Source organism: Colobus angolensis, unplaced genomic scaffold (genome assembly GCF_000951035.1).
Source record: "Colobus angolensis palliatus isolate OR3802 unplaced genomic scaffold, Cang.pa_1.0 Scaffold106, whole genome shotgun sequence".
Lineage (NCBI taxonomy): Eukaryota > Metazoa > Chordata > Mammalia > Primates > Cercopithecidae > Colobus > Colobus angolensis.
The window spans coordinates 4,141,254-4,164,817 of record NW_012111586.1 but is presented as its reverse complement, the minus strand read 5'-3'; the positions used below and the strand labels follow the sequence as shown (position 1 = coordinate 4,164,817).

The 23,564-nt window shown below is 37.8% G+C and overlaps 1 protein-coding gene across 3 annotated transcripts in view; it reads right to left on the bottom strand.

Annotated features, from left to right (window-relative positions):
* Positions 1–23,564, bottom strand: part of MAST2 (microtubule associated serine/threonine kinase 2) — a 245,133-nt gene that overhangs the window by 153,469 nt on the left and 68,100 nt on the right. For all 3 annotated transcript variants that reach the window (XM_011946611.1, XM_011946619.1, XM_011946626.1), the window contains exon 3: positions 2,204–2,235. In XM_011946611.1, coding sequence (XP_011802001.1) covers positions 2,204–2,235 — 32 coding nt within the window. The remainder of the gene's footprint in view (positions 1–2,203; positions 2,236–23,564) is intronic.

Below are 23,564 nucleotides of genomic sequence, written 5' to 3'. Positions count from 1 at the left end.
AATAATAAAATAAATAAATAAAAAATAATAAAAGAAAAAATCCTATTTGAAAGGAATCACCAAAAAGAGGCCCCCTCCATAGCATTGAGCAAGAAAAACCATTCAGGGCTGCTTCAATTATGAAAAAGTAAAATATAAAACTCTTCTAGCCTGGGTAAACAATACAAGTAACTTTAGAACTTTAGAATTAGCTCGGCTAATTTTTTTTTACTTTTAGTAGAGACAGGGTTTTACCATATTGGTCAGGCGGGTCTCGAACTACTGACCTCAGGTGATCCAACTACCTTGGCCTCCCAAAGTGTTGGGACTACAGGCGTGAGCCATGGCACCTGACCCAGAGTAGGTATTAATGTGTATTTACTGAGTGATCAATTGTCTAAATGTGAGTTACTTTATCAAAAAGGGGAGGGAAAATCTATTTCTGACCCTTATTAATTAAACATTTTTAAGGCAGTTAGAGTAGGCCTAACTTTAGATATCACTAAAATAACCAAAAAATTATTTTGACATAACATAAAAATAAGAATACTCCTCCTTCTCCTTCTTCTCAGCAACTTCATTCATTGAGGACACACATTCCTGCAAGAAGCTACCTGTCTCAGGTCTTAATTTATTTCGCTTAATACTAAGAAAAGGCAAATCTCAGACAGTTTTCAAATAGAAGGAACCAAAAAAAAAAGAGGGGGGGAGGGCAGAAATAGTAGAAAAATGACCAAGTACAAATATTTGCTATGATGCTGAAAAGCTACTCCTTTTCAGTTATGCATACCTACTTGGTGTATCATTCCTCTAAGAGTCCTGGGAGAGCCCTTGCCATTTACAGAAGACTCAGGACACTTGTGAAGCTAGACCTGATATTCACTGCTAGAAACCGAATTTAAAATTTAAAACGTGCCTCTTAAATAATAGAATTCATCCAAATTTAACCCATTAAGAATTCTAAAACTAATATATATTAAAATTAAACTATAAGTAATAAAGCACTATACATACATTAAATGATCCTTCTAACAGGCTTATTAAGAAGAAAACACAGGTAACATTATTTTCATTTTATAGATAAGGCAACTGAGGTTTAGGAAGATAAAGTGATTTGTCTAGGTTTATAAAGCTAGTTAAATGGCATGGTCAAGACTGAACCTTATGAGTTTTCTGACTCAAGTCTCTTCATATCAAACGAAAATAAGCTTTCGTAAACAGCCCACAAGGCTACACAAAAATCTCAGAGGAAAGTTTAATCACGAGAGCATTTTTCACAAAACAAAATCCTAAAATGGACAGTAACAGAAAGAATGACTATGTGTTTCATACATTTAAAAACTGCATATGATGTGTACGTAAAGTATACTTAATACATAAATATAAATCTTGTTGTGATCTCCTCCTTAATTCATCTCTTTTTTTGTTAAGGAAAAGTTTAAAAGCCATTGTTTTATCACAGCTCTATTTCCTTAGGGTTCCCCAGATGTGACTTTACTAGTAAATCATGGTAAAGATGAGTATGTTGTAGGTATATACAGTACAGGTTTTTGGGCCCCAACATAGAGATTTTAATGTATTAAGTTCACACTCCGCACTTTAACAAGCATTCCAGGTGATTCTGATTGGCCAAATTTCTAATACTGCCCCAACCGAATTCCTAGAGGAAAAGCAGTCCAAGAGAATATAAGAAATTAAAATCCAGGGACAAAGACTATTTGTTCATCTCCCCTAATCCTGAAGCCAGAAAAAAACCAAACAGGTTGGGAACCTATTCCATTCAACGTAGTCTCCAAACTTAGCTGCCCTTGCCTCAACTTATCAGAAAAGTTGGTCTTCTCATCATACCATGCTACGGGATAGATGTAAATGCAAAGGGTTTCCATTTTAACATTCCTATCTCCTTAGCTCGAGGCTACTAAAACTCAGTAAATCCCAAAGCACAAGTGTAAGACTGTGGTGAACATTTAAGTTGTAACTTTCCCAAAATGTTACGCAAAAACTGAGATAGAGGAGGGATTTGGAGGTGGAGAGGAATGGGGAGGAGGGAAAATCTGACCTAGTGGGAGAAGTCAGTTGGCCTGCTGGCTTCCCTAGCTCAGATACGAGTACACAGAAAGAAATATTTCTGAGTGGGATTCTTCCACATGACAGTGGGAAATGTTCCCAAGAGGGGTTCCTAAGTAGGAGATCATAATCATAATGGTAATAATCATCTACTTACAAGCTGCCTCTTCTTGGAAGGCTCAACTCTTTCTGAAAAACAAAACATATGCAAGTTAGAAATAAGAACCCATCTGAGACCTGTTGGTCTACCTAAATGTCCTAGGAAATCCACAGTATTATCTTAATAATGGAAAAGGTCATATATTTCTAAATAATAACTTTTTCTTTGTCTTTTTTTTGAGATAGAGTCTCATTCTGTCTCCCAGGCTGGAGTGCAGTGGCGCGATCTCGACTCACTGCAAGCTCCAACTCCCGGGTTCACGCCATTCTCCTGCCTCAGCCTCCCGAGTAGCTGGGACTACAGGCAACCACCACCACACGTGGCTTTTTTTTTTTTTTTTTGTATTTTTAGTAGAGACGGGGTTTTACCGTGTTAGGATAGTCTCGATCTCCTGACCTCATGATCCACCCGCCTCGGCCTCCCAAAGTGCTGGGATTACAGGCATGACCCACCGTGCCCGGCCTCTTAGACTCAGGCAAACTATTACTTCTTTAATCTTCCTTCCTAAAAGGAATGTCCCATGCAACATTTTTCCCACTAGATGGAACCATCTCCCCAGTGTAGATTACAGGCATGCTAGGCCAGCCGTTAACTGCTGCTGAATTGTAAAGGGCATTGGTGGCAAGCATACAGAAGGAATGAAATGGGATTAGAGCAGTGGGTGATAATTAGAAAATTAAAATAGTATAGGAAATAATATAACAAAGAGATGACTTCACACACCACTGGCGTAAGAAATAACCTTTACAATAACAGTTGGGGCCACTGTGACTTGCTTTCCAAGTATATCAAGTCCCACCTCCTACCAGTCCTAAATTAACAACTATTCTTAATTTGTTTTTTATATTTTCCATATGTGTTTTTGGATTCATAAAAAATAAGTATTGTTTTACATGTTTTAAAATTATATATACATGGTATAATATTATATGTATTCCTCTGCTGACATTAGCCAACATTATGAAAACTGGGAGATTCACCCATGCGGATATATTTCACTTTAGTTTACTAATCTTCAGACAGTGTGGTCCAGTCTATGAATATACCAATATTTATTTATCTATTCTCTAGTAAATAGAAATTTAATTTTGTTTCCATCTTTTTCTTCTCCATTAAAACAATACTCCTGTAAACATTCTTGTAGTTGTTTCCTAGTGCACATGTAGAAAATATTTCTTGGACGTTGAACTACTGAGTCATAAAGTACTGGATATTCCAAATTGTTCTCCAAGCAACTGTCCATGTAAGAAATATATCCCTGATTACACAGTCATGAATACATGTGCTTATATTTTCTTCGAAAAGTTTTATAGATTTGCTTTTTTCTTTTCTTTTTTTTTGAGATGGAGTCTCACACTGTCGCCCAGGCTGGCCGATCTCAGTTCACTGCAACCTCCACTTCCTGGGTTCAAGCGATTCTCCTGCCTCAGTCTCCTGAGTAGCTGGGATTACAGGCATGCACCACAACGCCCAGCTAATTTTTTTGTATTTTTGTATTTTAGTATTTTGCCATGTTGGCCAGGCTGGCCTCAAACTCCTGGCCTCAAGTGATCCTCCCGCCTTGACCTCCCAAAGTGCTGGGATTACAGGTGTGAGCCACCACGCCCAGCCGGTTTACTTTTCACAATAAGTTTAATATGCCTTATTTTTGTAAAATTCACTTACTTTACAAAATTATTTTTGCTAAAATTCAGTATTTGATTGCAATTCTTTTGTGTGTTTTTCTAGGTAAATTTACAAACATTCAATTGTACAAATCTTAAATTACTTCATCTCACGTATGCCGATTGATAAGTCTGGTAAGTACATATACTCAGATAACCTAAATCTTTTTTTTTGAGGCAGAGTTTCACTCTTGTTGCCCAGGCTGGAGTGTAATGGTGCAATCTTGGGGCACTGCAACCTCCACCTCCCGAGTTCAAGTGGTTCTCCTGTCTCAGCCTCCCAAGTAGCTGGGATTACAGACATGCGCCACCACGCCCAGCTAATTTTGTATTTTTAGTAGAGACGGAGCTTCTCCATGTTGGTCAGCCTGGTCTTGAACTCCCGACCTCACGTGATCCGCCCGCCTCAGCCTCCCAAAGTGCTGGGATTACAGGTGTGAGCCACTGCACCCAGCCAACCTAAATCTCTATCAAAATACAGAACATGTCCATCAATCCAGATAGTTCCACCATGTCCTTTCTTTGTAAATCCCCAACAAACCACTATCTTCCTACCCCAAGCAAATATTATTCTCATTATGTCACCACAGATTACTTTTACTTCCTCAAAACTTCCTATGAATGGAACCATACAAATATAAACCTTTTTACATAGGCTTCTTCAACTCAGCATAGTATTTGTGAGATTCATCAATGTTGTTGCAAGTAACAATAGCAATATGAATATACCCCAGTTAATTTATCCTTTCTCCAATTCCATTTTTCAGCTATTAACATTCCTGTAACAGGTCTTTTTGACAAGCTATATTTCATTTGTCTTGGGTAAATCCCTAAAAGTGTAACATTACTTGGTTAAAGGGTAGATATATGTTTAGTTTTATAAGAAGCTACCAGACCTTTTTCTAAAGTGATTATACCATGTTACACTCCGATGAACAATGTATGAGAGTTTCAACTGCTTCACATTCTAGCTAATACATGTTACACTTACATTAATAATATAAGAAAGTTCCAACTGCTCTACATTCATGCCAATATATGGTATCAGTTTTTTATATTTTAGTCATTTTACATTTTAGCCATTTAGGTGTGTAGGGGTATCTCACTGTGGCTTTAATCATTTTCCTGATGACTAATGATGTTGAGTATCTTTTCATGTGCCTATTAACCATCAATATATATTCCTTTGTGAAGTATCTTAAAATTTTTTTACCTTTTTAAAACTTGAGTTATCTTTTTGCTATTGAATTGTAAGATTTCTTCATAATCTTCTAAATACAAGTCCTGTGTCACGTACGTTTTGTAAATATGTTCTAATCTATGGCTTGTCTACTAAAGTTATTGGTGGTGCCTTTTTCTTTTTTTTTTTTTTGAGATGGAGTCTCGCTCTGTCACCCAGGCTGGAGCACAGTGGTGCGATCTCGACTCACCGCAACCTCCATCTCCCGGGTTCAAGTGATTTTCCTGCCTCAGTCTCTAGAGTAGCTGGGATTACAGGCACCCATCACCACGCCCAGCTAATTTTTGTATTCTTAGTAGAGACGGATTTTCACCATATTGGTCAAGCTGGTCTAGAACTCCTGATCTCAGGTGATCCACCTGCCTCGGCCTCCCAAAGTGTTGGTATTACAGGTGTGAGTCACCACGCCAGGCCAGTGGTGCCTTTAGATGAGTGAAAATTAATTTTGAGGTAATACGTGAGATGAAACTATTCATACGGATATCCATTTATTTCAATAGCATTTATTGAAAACATTGTCCTTTCCCTAACAAATTTTTTTGAAACCTTTCTAGGCTCTCTATTGCATACTACTGATCTATTTTTCTGCCCTATGCAAGCACCACACTGTCATGATTCTGTAGTTTTATATTTAGTCATGAAGTCGGATTATACAGTCCTTTAACTTTGTTATTTTCCAAGATTGCTTTAGATATTCTAGATTCTTCATTTCAATTTGAATTTCTGAATCCAATTGTTAATTTTTACCAAAAAAAGCCTGCTGGGATTATAGATCAATTTGGAAGAAGTGATATCTGAAAATATCAAGTCTTACAATACATGAACATAGTATTTCTCCATTTACCGAGTACTTTAATTACTCTAAGCAATGTTTTACCGTTTTTAACAAAAACTCCTTTTATGAAGCTCATCCCTAAGTAGATTTTTTAAAGCTATTATAAATAAAACCTTTTATTTCATTTTTCAATTGCTTGCATGTATATAGAAATGTAATTAATTTTTATATTGATCATGTATCCCATACTTTGGTAAAACCATTATTAATCATAACTGTTTCATATATTCCTTAGAATTTTTCTATATAAACAATCATATCTTCTATTAATAGGGAGAGTTTTACTTCTTTCCATTTTCTAGAATTTTCTATAAGATGTTAAACAGAAGTGGTAGACATCCTTGTCTGGCTTCTCATCTAATCTTAGGAGAAAGGCATTTAACATTTTGAATATTTAATATTATGTTAGTTATAGGTTTTTCATGGATAACTTTCTAACAAGTTCTCTTCTATTCCTAATTTGTTCATAGTCTTTCTCACAAATGGGCATGGATTATGTCAAATACTTTCTCTGCATCTACTGAAATGCTTACATAGTTTTTCTCTGCTGTTAATGTGGCAAATTACAGTGATTGATTTTCTAAGATTAAACTAATTTTGCAATTCTGAGTTAAATTCAAGGTGTTTTTTTTTTTTGAGATGGAGCCTTGCTCCATCACCCAGACTGGAGTGCAGTAGTGTGATCTCCACTCACTGCAACCTCTGCCTCCCGGGTTCACGTGATTCTCCTGCCTCAGCCTCCCAAGTAGCTGGGTTTACAGGTGTGTGCCACCATGCCTGGCTAATTTTTGTATTTTTAGTAGAGATGGGGTTTCACCATGTTAGTCAGGCTGGACTCAAACTCCTGACCTCAGGTGATTTACCCACCTTGGCCTCTCAAAGTGCTGGGATTACAGGTGTGAGTCACCGTGCCCAGCTTAAATTCAACTTTATCAAATACATTGCTAGATTCTATTTGCTAATATCTCATTAATGATTTTTACACCTATTTTCATAAAGGATAATAATCTCTAATTTTCTTGTGTCTTTGTCAGATTTTTGTATCACAATTATGCCTGTCTCCTAAAACTGACAGGGAACTGTTCCATACTCCTCTATTTTCTGAAAGAATTTATGTAAGACTGGTGTTATTTCTTCCTTAAATATTAACAGTTTTCACTAATAAAAGTATCTAGGCCTAGAAACTTTTAGTTAGGATATTTGCCTGTATATTAGTAAGTAAGACTGGCCTATATACTTTCTCTTCTCAAAATGTTCTTGTCCAATTTTGACATCATATTTATGCTATCCTCATTGCTAAGGTTTCAATGTTTGTGTCTCATCCAAAATTCACACTGGACTTTAAAATCCAATGTGATAGTATTAAGAGGTGGGGCCTGTAGGAGGTGATTAGGTCATGAAGCCTCCTCTCTTGTACATTTTACATTTAGACATATTAAGACAAGGTAGTTGTATGTACAACTATGGAGGTCAGCAAAAAGATCTGGGATAGAGATACAAATTTGAGATTCATCTGTAAAATATATAGAGAAAGGAGAGTGTACAAGCAGAACTTTAAGGACAGTCCACATTTAAGGGTCTAAGGTGATGAAGGATGAGCCTACAAAGGTGTTTAAATGGTGTGTTTGCAGGGATAAGAGGAAAAACAAGAGAAATTATTAAGGCCTTCGTAAAGCTTTAAGCCAGGCATGGTGATGTGCACCTGTAGTCTCAGCTACTCAGGAGACTGAGGCAGGAGAATCGCTTAAGCCCAGGAGTCTGAGGCCAGCTTGGCCAACAGAGCAAGACCCCATCTCAAAAAAATCAAAATTAAAAGAGAAAAAAGAGGCTTCATACAGCTTTCAGCCCTTTTCGCCTTTCCATCCTCCGCCATGTGAAGAAACAGCAAGAAGGCACTCGCCACACAAATGCCAGCACCTTGATCTTGGACTTCTCAGACTCCAGGACTGTAAGAAAATAAATGTCTGTTCTTTATAAATTACCCAATCTGTGGTATTTTTTTTATAGCAGCATGAACAGACGAAGACATTCATAAAATGTGCTAAGGTAATATATCCTCTTTTTCTACTTTCTGAAACAATCTATATAAAACTGGAAATATTTGTTCTTTGAATCTACATGACAGTTCTGACTTCTTGAATAATTTAAATGGGTAACATGGTAGAGTATAGTTTTGGCTTAACAATAATAAAATTTTATAAAATGCATATATGCCCCTCTCTGCATTTGTTTAGAGGCATGGAAATGTATCTGTGGAAATTCATCCCTTCCGACTTCCTTACACCTATACAAAAGCCTGCATTTGATGCCCAGGACTCCAGATCAGTACATTCTGTGACAACTAAGGCACAGTGGAACAAGAAGTGCCCTCCAACCACATAAAGGTAGTCCAAGGAGCAATGATTTCCCAAGCCTCCTTTTCCCAGGGAATATTCACAGCAGGTTGGGGAGAAAAGCTACACAATCAGGAAACTTGGCTGGGGCAAGAGTACTCCCATTTAGACAGATAACCATAAATTATTTTACTCATAACCTTCTAGCAACTAGGCTGGTAATACCTGGTAACACATTACAGTATCAGGTGAAGCCCATTCCATTCAGCCTTCTCTGATCTACTCATTATCTCTTGAGTCTTCATGTTCTTAATGATCTTCCTGATTAGCATTCTGAACACATTCAAGTCTATTCCAGCTTGAGGTAAGGATATAAATTCCCTTAATAACTACACATCCCTCTTCAAACATTGCCTTATCAATTTTATTTCCCTTCACAACCACACTTCCTGAATGAGTTATCTACATCCAACATCTCTAATTTCTCACTTCCTACTCATTCTTCAACACTCTACAAATATCCCCAGATCTTACCATCCCGTTTAAACCATTCTTGCCACACTGCCAATGTTATGTATAATGCCAGTGTAATGAAGCATCACTGCATTTTTAGTCCACCTATCTTTTTTGGCTCCACTGTTCAGCAGCACCCATTCACTCTTCTGTCCTGGAAGACTTTTCTTGCCATGAAGACACATTCTCTTGTTCTTCCTCTTATCCCTGCAAACACACCATTTAAACACCTTTGTAGGCTCATTCTCCATCACCTTAAACTCTTAAATGTGGACTGTCCTTAAAGTTCTGCTTGTATACTCTCCTTTCTCTATATATTTTACAGATGAATCTCGAATTTGTTATCTCTATCCCATACTAGACCTCTATAGTTATACATACAACTACCTTGTCTTAATATGTCTAAAACTCAGCTTATCTTTCTACTCAGTCTCGCTCCTACTCTGTTTTCTATTTTGATGATGGTACCACCAAACCCAGGGTCATTCTTGATTTTTCACTTTCTCTCACTCTCTATATCCATTATTCATCAAGCTCTGTCAATTCTACTTCCAAAATACCTATCTTTAATCTGTCAATTCACTTCTACTTCCCCAGGCACAAGCCACCATCATCCTATAACATCCTCCTAATTGGTCTCCCTTTCATTCAGTTTTGTCCCCCTTGATTAACGTTATATTAATGTAAATATCATATATAGTACCTGTTTTCTGAGTGATAACCCATGTGGGTTTAACGAAATAAATACTGAAGTCAAAAATAACTTTTTTTTTTTTTTTAGATGAAGTCTCGTTCTGTCACCCAGGCTGGAGTGCAGTGGCATGATCTCAGCTCACAGCAACCTCCGCCTCCCGGGTTCAAACAATTCTCCTGCTTCAGCCTCCCGAGTAGCTGGGATTACAGGCATATGCCACCATGCCCAGCTAATTTTTGTTTTTTTAGTAGAGATGGGGTTTCACCATGTTGGTCAGTCTGGTCTCGAACTCCTGACCCCAGGTGATCCACCCGCCTCAGTCTCCCAAAGTGCTGGGATTACAGGTGTGAGCCACCGCACCCGGCCAAAAATAACTTTTTTAAATGGTTCCTTTCTCTCTTACAATTCTGCAATGGATAAAGTCTAAAATCCTTTCTGTAGTCTACAGGGCACTACTTGGCTGTGACTGCCTCCCTCCTCAGTATCATCTGCACAATTCTCCAGTCTTATTGGAGTTTTGGACTCAGGCTTGCCATGCTTTCTTTCACCTTCAGGTCTTCACACTTACTGTTCTCTTGGTCTGGATTACTTTTCTTTATCTCTTTTTATACCTTCCTGGAGTTCAGTTTAAATTTTGTTTCCTCTGGAAAGTTTTTCTACACAGTTTTCCCTCCAGCCTCCTCCCATATATTACCCAAATATTCCTTTAATTCCTCAATCATACCTACTTTACTCATTATTATAATTATTTGCTAAATTATCTGTTTTCTTTGACTGTTAGCTCCAGGGGAGTAGGAATTAGTCTTGCTCACAAGGACATTCCTAGCACCCAGCAGAATACCTGGCCTAGAAGGCACCAAATGAATATTGGAAGAATAAATCTATGAATCCATCAAGCAAGTAAATGGTTCATACTATTATTGTTATCATCATTATAAGGCACATGATAGGGTCCTGTCTACCAGTTTGGAGTTGCATTGATGAAAACTGTCAATTGCAATAATATCAGCAAGAAGTTTTACTAGGGGAAGAATATGTTCTATTATTACATATTATTTACTGACAGTCTCCTGGCTGGTAATTACTCCACGGAGAGTCGGAATGCTTTAAGAAGAGAAAAATATTAACTAGGAAGAAAATATATGTTAATATCATTTACTATCTAGTCTTAAAGGAACATTATCTCCTGACCTCGTGATCCACCCACCTCGGCCTCCCAAAGCACTGGGATTACAGGTGTGAGCCACCATGCCTGGCCAAGAACACAAAATTTAAAGTTTGGAAAACTAGGTTTCTGTCATGGCTCAAAAACACGTAACTGTGTGACCTGGGATTCCATCTACCTCAAAGGCTTAGATACAGCTGTTGTAAAGGTCAAATAAAGTAATGAACATGAAAATACTTTAGGCCAGTCACAGTGGCTCACACCTGTAATCCCAGCACTTTGGGATGCCGAGGCAGGAAGATTGCTTGAGCTCAGGAGTTCAAGACCAGACTGGGCAACATGGTGAAATCCCATCTCTACAAAAACTACAAAAAATAGCTGGGCATACTGGCATGTACCAGCAGTCCCAGCTACTCAGGAAGGCTGAGGTGGCAAGATCACTTGAGTTTGGGAGGCAGTGCTGGAGTACACTGTGATCAGCAGTGAGCCAAGATCATACCACTGCACTCCAGCCTGGGCAACAGAGAGAAATTCTGTCTCAAGAAGAAAAAACAAAAACAAACAAACAAAAACCTTTATTCTATAAATAATGTGTTATTCTCATTTGAGTTTGATAAACAGCTTGATGATATAAACAGGGTATTTCTACATGGTATAAAGAACCTAGGACTTAGAAAAATATGTGAACACAATTCTGCTGCTTACTTCCTTATAAAACCTTGGTCAGTCATTAAACCTTTCTAAACCTCATTATTCTTACCTGTTCACCTGAGATAAAAACACCTACTCTGCCTTTCTCACAAAAGTTATTCCTAGGCTTGAATTTTAAAAATAAACTTAAAAGTTTAAAGTAAGACACTTTGTATTAATAATAAGAAATTGGCCAGGTGTGGTGGCTCACACCTGTAATCCCAGCACTTTGGGAGGTCGAGGCGGGAGGATCCCTTGAGCTCAGGAGATTAAGACCAGCTTTGCAACACAGTGAGACCTCGTCTCCAATAAAAAAGTTCAAAAAAAATTAGCCAGGAGTGGTGGCACACGCCTGTAGTCCCAACTATGCAGGGGGCTCAGGTGGGAGGATCGCCTGAGACCAGAGGTGAAGGTTGCAGTGAGCCAAGATCACGCCACTGGACTCCAGCCTGGGTGACAGAGCAAGACCCTGTCTCAAAAAAAAAAAAAAAAAATAGGAAGAAGAAATGGAAATTTTTCTAATCTGAAACACCAGAAGCGAAGCTCTAAATAAAGCTAAGTGATACGATGTTATTCTCTAAAAACTAACCCACCCCCAATACTCCATCCCTATCATTCCTCCCCAAATATTCAAGGTATATTGCTTTAACAGTCTCCAAAATTTTATTACCATTTGGATCCCTCAATTGATACATTTTGATACTTTCTGCCAAGGATATTTCCCAAAGAGCTTTAAGTAATGTTTGACTACACTGAATAAAAGATATTAAACTATATTCTGAAGCTACAAAGAAAGTTGTACATACTAAATCCTACAGAAATAACCAGTCACTCTCTTTCACTTGTCCACAAAGCAAACTTCTAAAGGTATTACATAAAACACGAAATAGTGCCATTCATGGCTGGGCATGGTGGCTCACACCTGCAATCCCAGCACTCTGGGAGGCTGAGGCTGGTGGATCACCTGAGGTCGGGAGTTTGAGACCAGCATGATCAACATGGAGAAACCCCGTCTCTTCTAAAAACACGAAAATTAGCTGGGCGTGGTGGTGCATGCCTGTAATCCCAGCTACTCAGGAGGCTGAGGCAGGAGAATCGCTTGAACCCAGGAGGCGGAGGTTGCAGTGAGCTGAGATTGTGCCATTGCACTCCAGCCTGGGAAACAAGAGCAAAACTCCGTCTCTCACACACACACACACACACACAGACACAAAACACGAAAGGGTGCTATTCACACAGATGAGGATTCACTGCCTATATGTACTACTCATTATTCACAATGACTAAAGCCATAAAATATTTCCAAAGAAAAGACAAAGGCCAAGTGTCCAAAGGCAGTAACCACTACCCCCACAAGTAAATATGCAAGCCAGGAGTCACAAGGCTGGTCCTTGTCCTTTATGTCAACAGTCACCAGCATGGAGATGACTATGGGTCAAAGCTGTCTCTGCCTGAGGCAACTCCCTCCCTGGGACTCTGAGCCTCACTCACTTTATATTGAATTCTCACACTATACATAATACATATTGATTCCCACTGCAGTAGCAGCACTCTTCCCAGAGAAGGAAATTAATGGACTCTAAGAAACATAACCCAATAATCCACTCCATTAGAAGTGGATAGAGAACTGGGTTTTGGAGACAATTACTTTTCAATTAACATTGAAAATCAATGAGGCAAGGTGCTGTGCTCACGCCTGTAATCTCAACACTTTGGGAGGCCATGGCGGGAGGATCAGTTGAGCCCAGAGTCTGAGACTAGCCTAGGTAACACAGTGAGAACTCGTCTCAAGAAAAACAAACAAACAAAAAAGTCAAGGAGAAAAAAAGGTATTCTCTGCCACTAAAAGATTGTATGTCTCTTTATATAACTCATAATTAAACCCACATAGTGTAACTAACATAAATTACACTGTTTGGGGTGAGGGTAGGAGTGGCGAACATTCTAGGGCCTACTCAGAATCCACTGCTGATGACAATACCATTGTTAAAGGACAAAATTACAACAGATTTAGTTTAAAGATCAAACTGACTTTCAGTTTAAAGATCAAACTGACTTTTGTTTGCAATTCTGTAACATCTCATTCTTTAAAATAGAATGCGTGTTCTGCTGAGCTAAGCAGAGGGGGCTGGCTTTCTAAGCAGAAAAGGGGTTAAGAAAGCACAAACAGGGAATAAAAAGCAGATTATTCATTACAAAGTTACTCTCCTTATAGAGTTAAAACAGAACTTTCTTATCATTCTGGCTCAGGTAAACTGGGTCACCTCTGGTTACAGTGAATTTCATGGTTTTGTTGTTGTTGTTTTTTTAAACTGGCCGAAATGTTTCAGTTCAGTTTGATTACACGGCCAAATAAGTTTGGGGGAAGTAATAAGAGATAAGGAGTGCTTGTAGAGTTCAGGAGGGGGTTAAAGTTTGAATTTGTTCTAACACACCAGTAGAAATAGAAAAAGAAAATAAGAAACAAAAAACTCTACCAATATTTTTAAAGGGTAAAAAAAGAAAGGGGACAGTAAGGCATAGAGATACAGGACATGGAATACAAAAACTAATATGGCAGAAACAAGTCCAAATATATCATTAATCATAATAAATGTAAATAGACAAAATTTTCATTACAAACAGGACTTTTTTTTTTTAAAGAAAACCTACTGTATGCCATTTGCAAGAGATATACCAAAAGCAAACTGATATGAAAAGGTTGAAATAAAGGGATAGTTGGTTTCTAGAAAAACAACAACAAAAAATGTTCCACTGAATTTTTGTTGTTGCTATTTTAATTTTTTTTTTGAGACAGGGTCTTGCTGTCACCCAGGCTGGAGTACAGGGGCACAATCATGGCTCACAGCAGCGTTGACCTCCTAGGCTCAAGCGATCCTCCCACTTCAGCTTCCCAAATAGCTGGAACTACAGGTGTGCACAGCCATGCCTGGCTAATTTAAAATTTTTTTTTTTTTTTTTTTTGTAGAGACGTCTCACCATGTTGCCCAAGCTGGTCTCCAGCTCCTGGGCTCAAGTGATTCACCCACCTGGCACTCTCTGGGATTATAGGCGTGAGCCACTGTACTTGGCATTCCACTGATATTTGATCACAAAAAAAAGAGTCTTAATACCCAATATTAGAAAAACAAAGAGAAATAGAAGAACAAATCAGCAAAGGTTTAAAAGAAAAAAAATTACATATATATAAACAAACTGATCTCAAAAAATCACAAAATAAACAAAACAAACTCTTAAAAATAAATACCTTACCAAAACTACCTCAAGATGAAAAGTAGGAAACTTACATTATATACATGAGCATTTTAAAAAACTGAATCATACATTATTACTGAGTTTACCCACAAAATGTGGTTATATCATAAAAAATTCACAAACGTTATATACCTCAAATAAATTGAGAAAAAAACAAAACAATATCAGATGATATAGAAAGGCACGTCAAACAGGTACAAAAAGAAACAAAAGCTGGGTGCGGTGGCTCACGCCTGTAATCCCAGCACTTTGGGAGACCAAGGTGGGCAGATGACCTCAGGTCAGGAATTCAAGACCAGCCTGGTCAACACGGCAAAAGCCTGTCTCTACTAAAAAATACAAAAATTAGCCAGGCGTTGTGGCAGGAACCCGTGATCCCAACTACTCAGGAGGCTGAGGCTGGAGAATCGCTTGAACCCAGGAGGCAAAGGCTGCAGTGAGCCAAGACTGCACCATTGCACTCCAGCCTGGGTGACAAGAGCAAAACTCTGTCTCAAAAACAAACAAACAAAAGAATCACAGGAACAGAGATCTTAAAGACTTTAGAAAAAGGAAAGGGAGAGAGCTAAAAAAAGGTAGAGGTCTTTACACTGAGACATAAATGTTGCAAACTCAAATGCTTTAATGGGCCAGTAAGGTAATATACTGTACTTTATCAAATCTGAAAAACTCTCAATTGCAAAAGATACTGTTATTTTTTGTAACAGTAAGAAACATTTTTCAAAATGCAAAACAAAAATAAGCCCTGCCAATTAAAGTATAACACACCATCAAAAGCAACACCGCTATTTCAAAGCTGTTATAAAGTAAAAAGATGTGAGCCTTAGAATAGATTAAATTCAGTAAATATATAAAGCAGCAGAGGATAAAACAAAAGGGGAATGATAGAGACTATGTTGGTTAATTTTTCTTTAAATCTCCAAAGGTGGTTAAATAAAATATATCTATAGGAAGTAGACAGGCCACCAGACCACCAGTTTGTAATCTAGATTGACACAGAGAACACCAGAATTTAATTCAGAGGTGATCAAGGGATGTAATTGTAAATTACTGTAAGATTTCTGAATCAAACAATTCCCTCTACAATTCTGTAGAGGGAGCCTACAGGAATGTATTGTTAACATAGACTCCAGATAGCCAAGGAACTCTAAAGATCTGAGACTGGACTGATTATCCTTGTCTGCAAAGATGCTGGAGTTACCCATAATGACTATAATATTTGAAAATTAGGTACTCAGGTCTTAACTGCATGAGGATAATCAGAAGGTTGATAGGTAGAAAAGGAGGATAAAAACACTCAGGAATGGGGGGAAAAATGACTATGAAAAAAACAAATGTACAAGACTGCTGTAGCTGCAACATAGAATAGGAATATATGAGGCAGGGCACAGAAGAGGGACAAGAGTGAGATAAATTACTTAACCTTCAAAGCCATCTAATTTACTGACTTGAAGAAAATATCTTAGTGGTACTAAAAACTGAAGAGTACAAATTGAAATTTTTCCTTTATCAAACTTCTCACAGAAAAGAACAAGGAAATGTAGAACAACAGAAGCAAATAATTAGGTTACATTTTTATTCATGTCATCAGCCTTTTTAAAATAAAATTTCAAGAAGAAATTGAATGTTTGAAATCTACCTGGTTCTTGAAGATTTTGTTTTTAAGGACTAAAAATCAACTGAATCACATTTTGTAAGATGACCATAATTTATGGCAGTCATAATTTGCAAAATAAAAAAGTCCCAAGAAGACTTTCTCAATAATAATGCTTCCCTTATGTATTATGTTGTCATATATCCTCCAAAATAATTAAGTACCCATAAACAATGACACTCTAAGTACTCTCATTTTTGAACAGCAAAGGCAAAAAGCAAGAAGGGGCTGGGGGGTGCATAAAAACATACAATTTAGTTTTTGCCTGAAGGCAATAATTTTATCAGCACAACAAATACTTTCAATTTAGAACCTGGGAAATTGCACTGTCTATACAATGAAGACTGATTACTGTATCTGCCTTATGGGCAAATAATGTGGAAATAATGGCACTAAGAGAGTTGTTAACAAAAATTTGCTTATGTTGGCTAGTCCCTGACCTTTCAAAGTTAAAAATCATCCCCCATAAAGTTGATTGGGAAAGAGGGCAAATATAAAAGCACCTCCTTCAATTCACAAGGAACCTCAATCTCAAATGTCTCTCCATGTGTAGATGCTTCAAAAGTACATGTAAGATGAAAGCCAATTTTTACCTTACAAGACCCAACTTGAACGGCTTTTCAAGCAAAATAGTGTCAATTCCTACACCGACAGAGGCTCCTCTAGTGTAAAGAAAAGATGCTCACACACAATCTCCAAGATGTCCTTTTACCATTCAGATGCAGGGATGTTGTAGTGTGTGACTGTGCAGCCTGAAACCACTACAGTTCTTTTTCTAACACATAGGAAGCAGGCTTGAGAATGAGGCCAAAACACTGAGGAAGACAAAAGAGCAATGAAGCTGAGCAAAGACACCAGATTACACAACTCTGAAACCCATCCAACCTCTGGACTTCACTGTTGTGAGTCAAGACGTTGACTTAATATTTAAACCACTCAGAGTCAAACTTTCTGTTACTTGTAGTTTAGAGTACCCTAACCTATACACCTAGCCTGGCCATACACCTACTTGTCCATCCTTGAGGAAGCTACTGAGCTTCATGTATCTGTAAAAATGGCTAATAAGAAAGTCCTCCACATTGTCCACTGCTATCACCCCTCTAATCTGTTATTATTTCTTGCCTTTTTTGACCACAACAGTCTCATAATTGGTCTTTTTGCTGCAGCCCTTGCCTCCACTGTCTCCTCTCAATATACCAGTGGAGTACAGAAATGAAATGAAATTTGGCCGTGGATATATGACTAGAATAGGGCAGAACTGTAATTTGAACAAAACAGACAAGGTCTTTGCCCTCATGGAACTTCTAAATGCACTATTTACTATTCTGCTACCTCCCAAGAAACTCTGCAGAGAAACTTGGAGGTATCAAAGTAGGCTATGCCTTAGCTGATCTTCTGGAAATGTTTTAGGAAATCTATTTCACCAGAAAGCAATCAGCGAAGCCAAACATTTATTTGGATTATCACCTCCAAATCTGAGGTTACCCAGTAGATTACCTGTACCACCAGGCACACTTTACCTTTGTGTGTTTATTTACATAAATCTATTAATAAAACTTACCTTTAAATCTTTATATTATAACGTAACTATTTAAAACAAATAATCTAAACTGCTGCTTTTCAAGCATTAGCTCTGTTTTGGAATGTTCCAAAGCAATCTTCTGGAGAATGAACCTTAATTTTTTAAAAATAGGCAAAATAGGCTGGGTGCGGTGGCTCACATCTGCAATCCCAGCAATTTGGGAGGCCAAGGTGGGCGGATCACCTGAAATCAGGAGTTTGAGACCAGGCTGGCCAACATGGTGAAACACCGTCTCTACTAAAAATACAAAAAATTAGCCAGGTGTGGTGGTGTGTGCCTGTACTCCCCCAGCTACTCGACTCGGGAGGCAGAGGCAGGAGAATCACTTGAACCCAGGAGGCGGAGGTTGCAGTGAGCCAAGATCACGCCACTGCACACTCCAGCCTGGGCAACACAGTGAGACTCCATCTGGGGGGGAAAAAAAGACAAAATAAATAGGGGAAAAAATTTTTTTAAGTATAAGGTTGTAGGAAAAGATCCTCCAGTGTTATGTAATCTGGCAATTTAGAACTCCGGCTAGATAGAAACAAAGACTCAAGACCAAGGGCATCAGCAAACAAGGTAGCAAATACTAGAGACTGACTCAGGCACCAGGGAGAAAATGAATGATTTAACACAAAACAGGAAATATTCCCCATTCAGCAAATAGGATTCCCTTTCTGAATTCTAGCAACTAAAGAGAAATAAAGATATAAATAAGCAGTGAAACTAAATGGGCTTACAAAGCCAGCCATTTTTAATTAGCAGCTGCTTGAACATATATCACTACTTATGAGAGGTCATCTGAGTACAGTACTATATAAATACTTCTCAAAATAACCCCAAGAAATCAAGTGACAAATCTCATCAAATCAACTGTGCTTACAGGAGAAATTAGTATACGGTGCTGGAGTTTATGTTATTGACTTTTAAAGCCCAGGTCATACTGGACAACTGCTAAAGATTCAGTGGGTGCTCCTACAGGCTCTGAATGTTTACAGTACCATCAATAAGAAGTACATATAATAACTAGAAAGAATACAAATTTGTTTAAATTTATATTTTAAGTTTACTAATCCTATACATTTTCTTTCTGAGAACTTTAAAGAAACTAATGTTAATTCATGATAATTTTAAAATCCTTAGGTACTTTGTACAAAAGAAGTGCTTTATAAATAATGTCAAATAAACAAAATGAAAACAGAAATAGCTACATTTCACGACTAGACCATCACAGGTTGATTGATTAGCTCAGTGATTTACACTAGAATCTTCATTAAGTCAATTCTCAAAAACATTCAGTGATAGACTAGAAACATTCAGTGATAGACTAGAACATTCAGTGATAGACTATTGCTCTTTGCTAATAAGACTAAGATGAGATAATCTGAGATGATCTACAAAGCATGAAAAAAATAATCATCAAATTTGGCATGTATTCTTTTAGTGCTAAGGATATTCATTAAAATTCAGTTGAAGGTTGCCTATCAGTCTGTTTTCACTCATTGTTATAGGTTATATACCTCTTCATCTAACAAACTACCTAAGGTTTAAGAAGGAAAAGATGGTAGGTAGGTAGACAGATGGATGGATGGACAGACAAGACAGACAGACAACAGATAAGTGGATGGAATGTATATATACAAAGTGATAATTTAGAAAAGTTCTTAAAACTCTGTATAGAATCAAGCATATACTACACATACATGTGATGTAATGGGGGGGCAGCCTAGGCATGGTGGTCAGGAACAGAATATGTTCACTGTAAACAATCTGTCAGCAGTAATGTCTAATGTCCTAAATTAGGCTTATATACCATACAGGTCTGATTTCATTGCTCTACTCACTAAATACAGTGTAAATAAGCCTAAGCAGCATTTTTCCATCAAAATAGCAAGATTTTAGATAAGTTCTCTAATTATAACTATACATCAAAGAATAAAGAGGAACTTAGCTGCACTCCACCCTGCCTCCTACCTCAAATGAATTAAATAAATTATAACAATCTGTTCAGTACATTTATAAGAGACATTAAAAGGAAGGAGATCAGTGAAAAAGGTTTTCTTTTACTCACCTGTAACCCTCTCCTTCTCAGAATACTGGAATCATCCATAACAGGTATCAGACAAAAAAAGCCACTCCCCAGACAGTCAACTACTAGTGCCTACTTACTGCTGGTTAAAGAGGCAAACAATCCTTTCAGCACACCACTAACCCACTGTTCCACTAAACCAGTTCTCCCTCCGTCCAGCATAAGTACACAATCACTGCCTCATATCAGAATCATGTCTTTCTTCACAGGAGTACAGATATATCTCATCTGAAGCACTGCCAAATAGCGGAAAGACTTCATATTTGTTTTCATTTTCCATGCATACCCCTTTGGTTGAAATTATTTGAAGTACCAAGAAAAGAACAAAAGGTTCCAGGGGAAAAAATTCCAATCTTTGATATCCTGACTTCGCTGCTTATTAAAAAGGTTTAGCAAACAAAACAAGAGTCTCCACCTATAGCTACTAAGCTTATAAAATCCATGTCACGTCTTCCTTTCCAGAAACAAAACCACTCCACATACGTTTTTAAAAAGATGACAATTCTTCAGAAATACAAAGAAAAACATACTATTCTGATGCCTGTATTTTAGACTCAAAATGATATAAAACCAGTTATTGTTTTGACTAAGTCGGCAAAATTCCTTTCATCCTTTGTACAGACAAAGCAAATGTCAGATTCTTTCGATACTGTCAGGGGCTCTTTTGTTTCTTTATCGCTAGACTCGCTGGTCTTCACTTCTTGGACAGTAACAAAATTCTCTTTCTTCACGAGCTAGATCATTGCTAAGGTCGGTTTCCCTGCTCTTTTATGTGCGGGAGGGGGTTAGTCCACGTGTTGTGAGTTCTGAGCATGGACAAATTCATTCATCTATTCATCGCTTACAGTGCTGTCACAGGAAACGCTCCCCATTCCCCCAGACTTCTGAAAGGGCACAGCATGAAAAAGTCTAGTTTTATCCAACCTTTAACGATCTCAAGAATTGTTTCTTTGGTTACTGGCTGCCATTTTTAAAGCAGAACTTCAGCCAAGTTTAAAGATGCTTCTGTTTCTTAATCCATGGCTCAAAATACATAATCTTTTACATTTTGAGTGAAAGATTGTTCTCGTGATATGATTCTGTCCCATAAACACTCTATAAGCAACGTTTACACTTTCCAACTTTATGGTAATTGTCAGAATCTTAGTAAACACAAAGGAAAGTTGCTGATCTTTCTAATAAGTTACATACACAAAATTGTTAGTGAAGGCAGCACTATATTTTTAGGAAGTGGGTTAAACACATTAAATTCAATCACTTTTTCCAAACTATAAGACATGCTACAATAATTACTCTTCAACAAAATTCAGGAGATATGAATCCAAATTTCCTAATTTGACAGATAAAGGTATGTATAAAGCACACAATCAGCCAGTTATACTACCTAAGGTGTAAATATACCAATAACTAAAGGCCAGATTCAGTCTGCACCCAAAACGGAAGAAAACCAGTCCCTCCTATAATTATGACAGCTGCAACCAACAGTCTAGGGCTTGAAGGAAAGTCTATTTACAAGATCTTTTTCTGGTCTTCTTACAACTGATTATAGTCACAAGAGATTGCCACACTGCTGAAAATAGCACAGAAAAACAGGATCCATGTCCCTTTCATTCAGCAGAAATCTTCTAATCCTTAGCATAACCAGTGTGGTCTTTCATTGTGAGAGCTAATAAATCCACATCTCCACGGATTCCTTCTCCCATCTGCTGCTTTAAACAACTAACGGCTGGATTATGTCTGTGGGGAAAACAAACACAAGACCTGAAAAGACAGCTGATTTGCATAGGGTATGCTATACACTGTATAAGTGTCTGCAAAGTCATAGGCCTTTAAAGTCATAGAACCCCTCTATCAAAATAGGTTTAACTAGCTAAAACATATGTACCAGCAGAGAGGAAGTAGGAGTGGCTTCTAATTTATTCAACCCTGTAATCAGGAGAAATATAAAAAAGATGCATTCTGAGAAGCTATTCAGACAAAAGATTCAAAATTGAAACTCTTTATTCATTTACTAATTCAAGAACCACTTCTTATGCCAACCACTGAGATAGGGATGAGGAAGATTATCAAAATCAACATTACCCATCAACTAACAATCCCATTCTAGAAGAGCTCAAATCCAATGGGGAAGCCAAATACAAACAAGTAATTATGATATATGAGAAGTGTGCTACATCAAAGGTATGACAAAGTGCTATGGGAGTGTCAAAGAAGGCTCAATTCATTATATTGGGAAGCCCACAAAAAGGCTTCAAGTGGAAGTGCCATTTGGTCACTAAAACTAATGTTATGGGATTATCAGCCTTTGGCCAAGACAGGTTTCCTTTCCCAAAATGTTGCACACAGCTTAAAAATCTTCAACCTGACCAGGTGCGGTGGCTCACTCCTGTAATCCCACCACTTGGGGAGGCCAAGGCAGGCGGATCATCTGAGGTCAGGAGTTCAACACCAGCCTGGCCAACATGGCGAAACCCCGTTTCTACTAAAAATACAAAAATTAGCCAGCCATGGTGGCGGGCGCCTGTAATCCCAACTACCTGGGAGGCTGAGGCAGGAAAATCATTCAAACCCAAGAGGCAGAGGCTGCAGTTCGTCGAGATCGTGCCACTGCACTCCAGTCACTCAAGGCTCAAAAAAAAAAAAAAAAAAAAATCTTCAACCAGTCCTCACTATCTACAAAATTAAGTAAAAAACTTCTCCCCTTGGCATTCAAGGCATCCCATAACATGGAAACAACAGATTTTATCTTCAGTAGTACCTTATTGTAACTTAGCCTTCCAACTGGAAAGAACAAGGCACTGTTTCCTGAACACATTCCATCTTTCCCCACCTCAAATCGTTTGGGGATAAACAATACAACCATCTACCTTATAAGATTGTTGAACGGAATCATTTTGAAACATGTATGAATGATTCACAACTTTTTTCAGTATCTCTCACAGAGTAGTGTGTAACCTGCTCAAAATTTCCTGCCACAACCTGGTTTCCTTAAAGCCTGTTTGTTTCTCAAAATGTATACAAATGATGCATTCTTCTCTGTAAGATAATAAATCTTTATTTGTTTAATGTTACAATAATATTTGTAGTTACTGATTAAACTGCAGGAAACAGAAGAAGAGTAACCAGAGAGGTGGAAGGAAATCAAGACTGCAAATGCTATTCAAAAAGCCAAGAAAAGAATAGTCAGGGACTGCTGAACAAATGCTGCCTGGAGGCCCATCATTAAAGAATGCCATCCAATTTAACTGACTTGAAGTCAACTGGTACCCTTTGTAGGAACTTTCAGGAGTGGAGGAGCGGTAGGAGCAAAAGCCCAACTCCAGTAAGTAGGAGATAAGGAAATAAAGACAGTGAATCTAGACAACTCTTTCAGCTTCCATTTAACTCTCCATACCTCCTGCAGCCAAAGTTCTCAAAAAAAAAGTTATTCTTGAAAAGGAAGGGAGGGTACTGAGAGCATGAACAGTGACAGAAGAAGGAATATTTCTTCCATCACAACAGATGAAAAAGAAAAAGCAGGTACAGGTAACAAAATATTTGTAACTTTAGTGGTAAAGAAGCTTCCACATTATAGCTATTTTCTCCATGAAATAAAAAGGAAATCAGCAGAGCAAGGAAATTCCAAATTTGAGATGAGCAAAAAAAAAAAAAAAAAAAAAAAA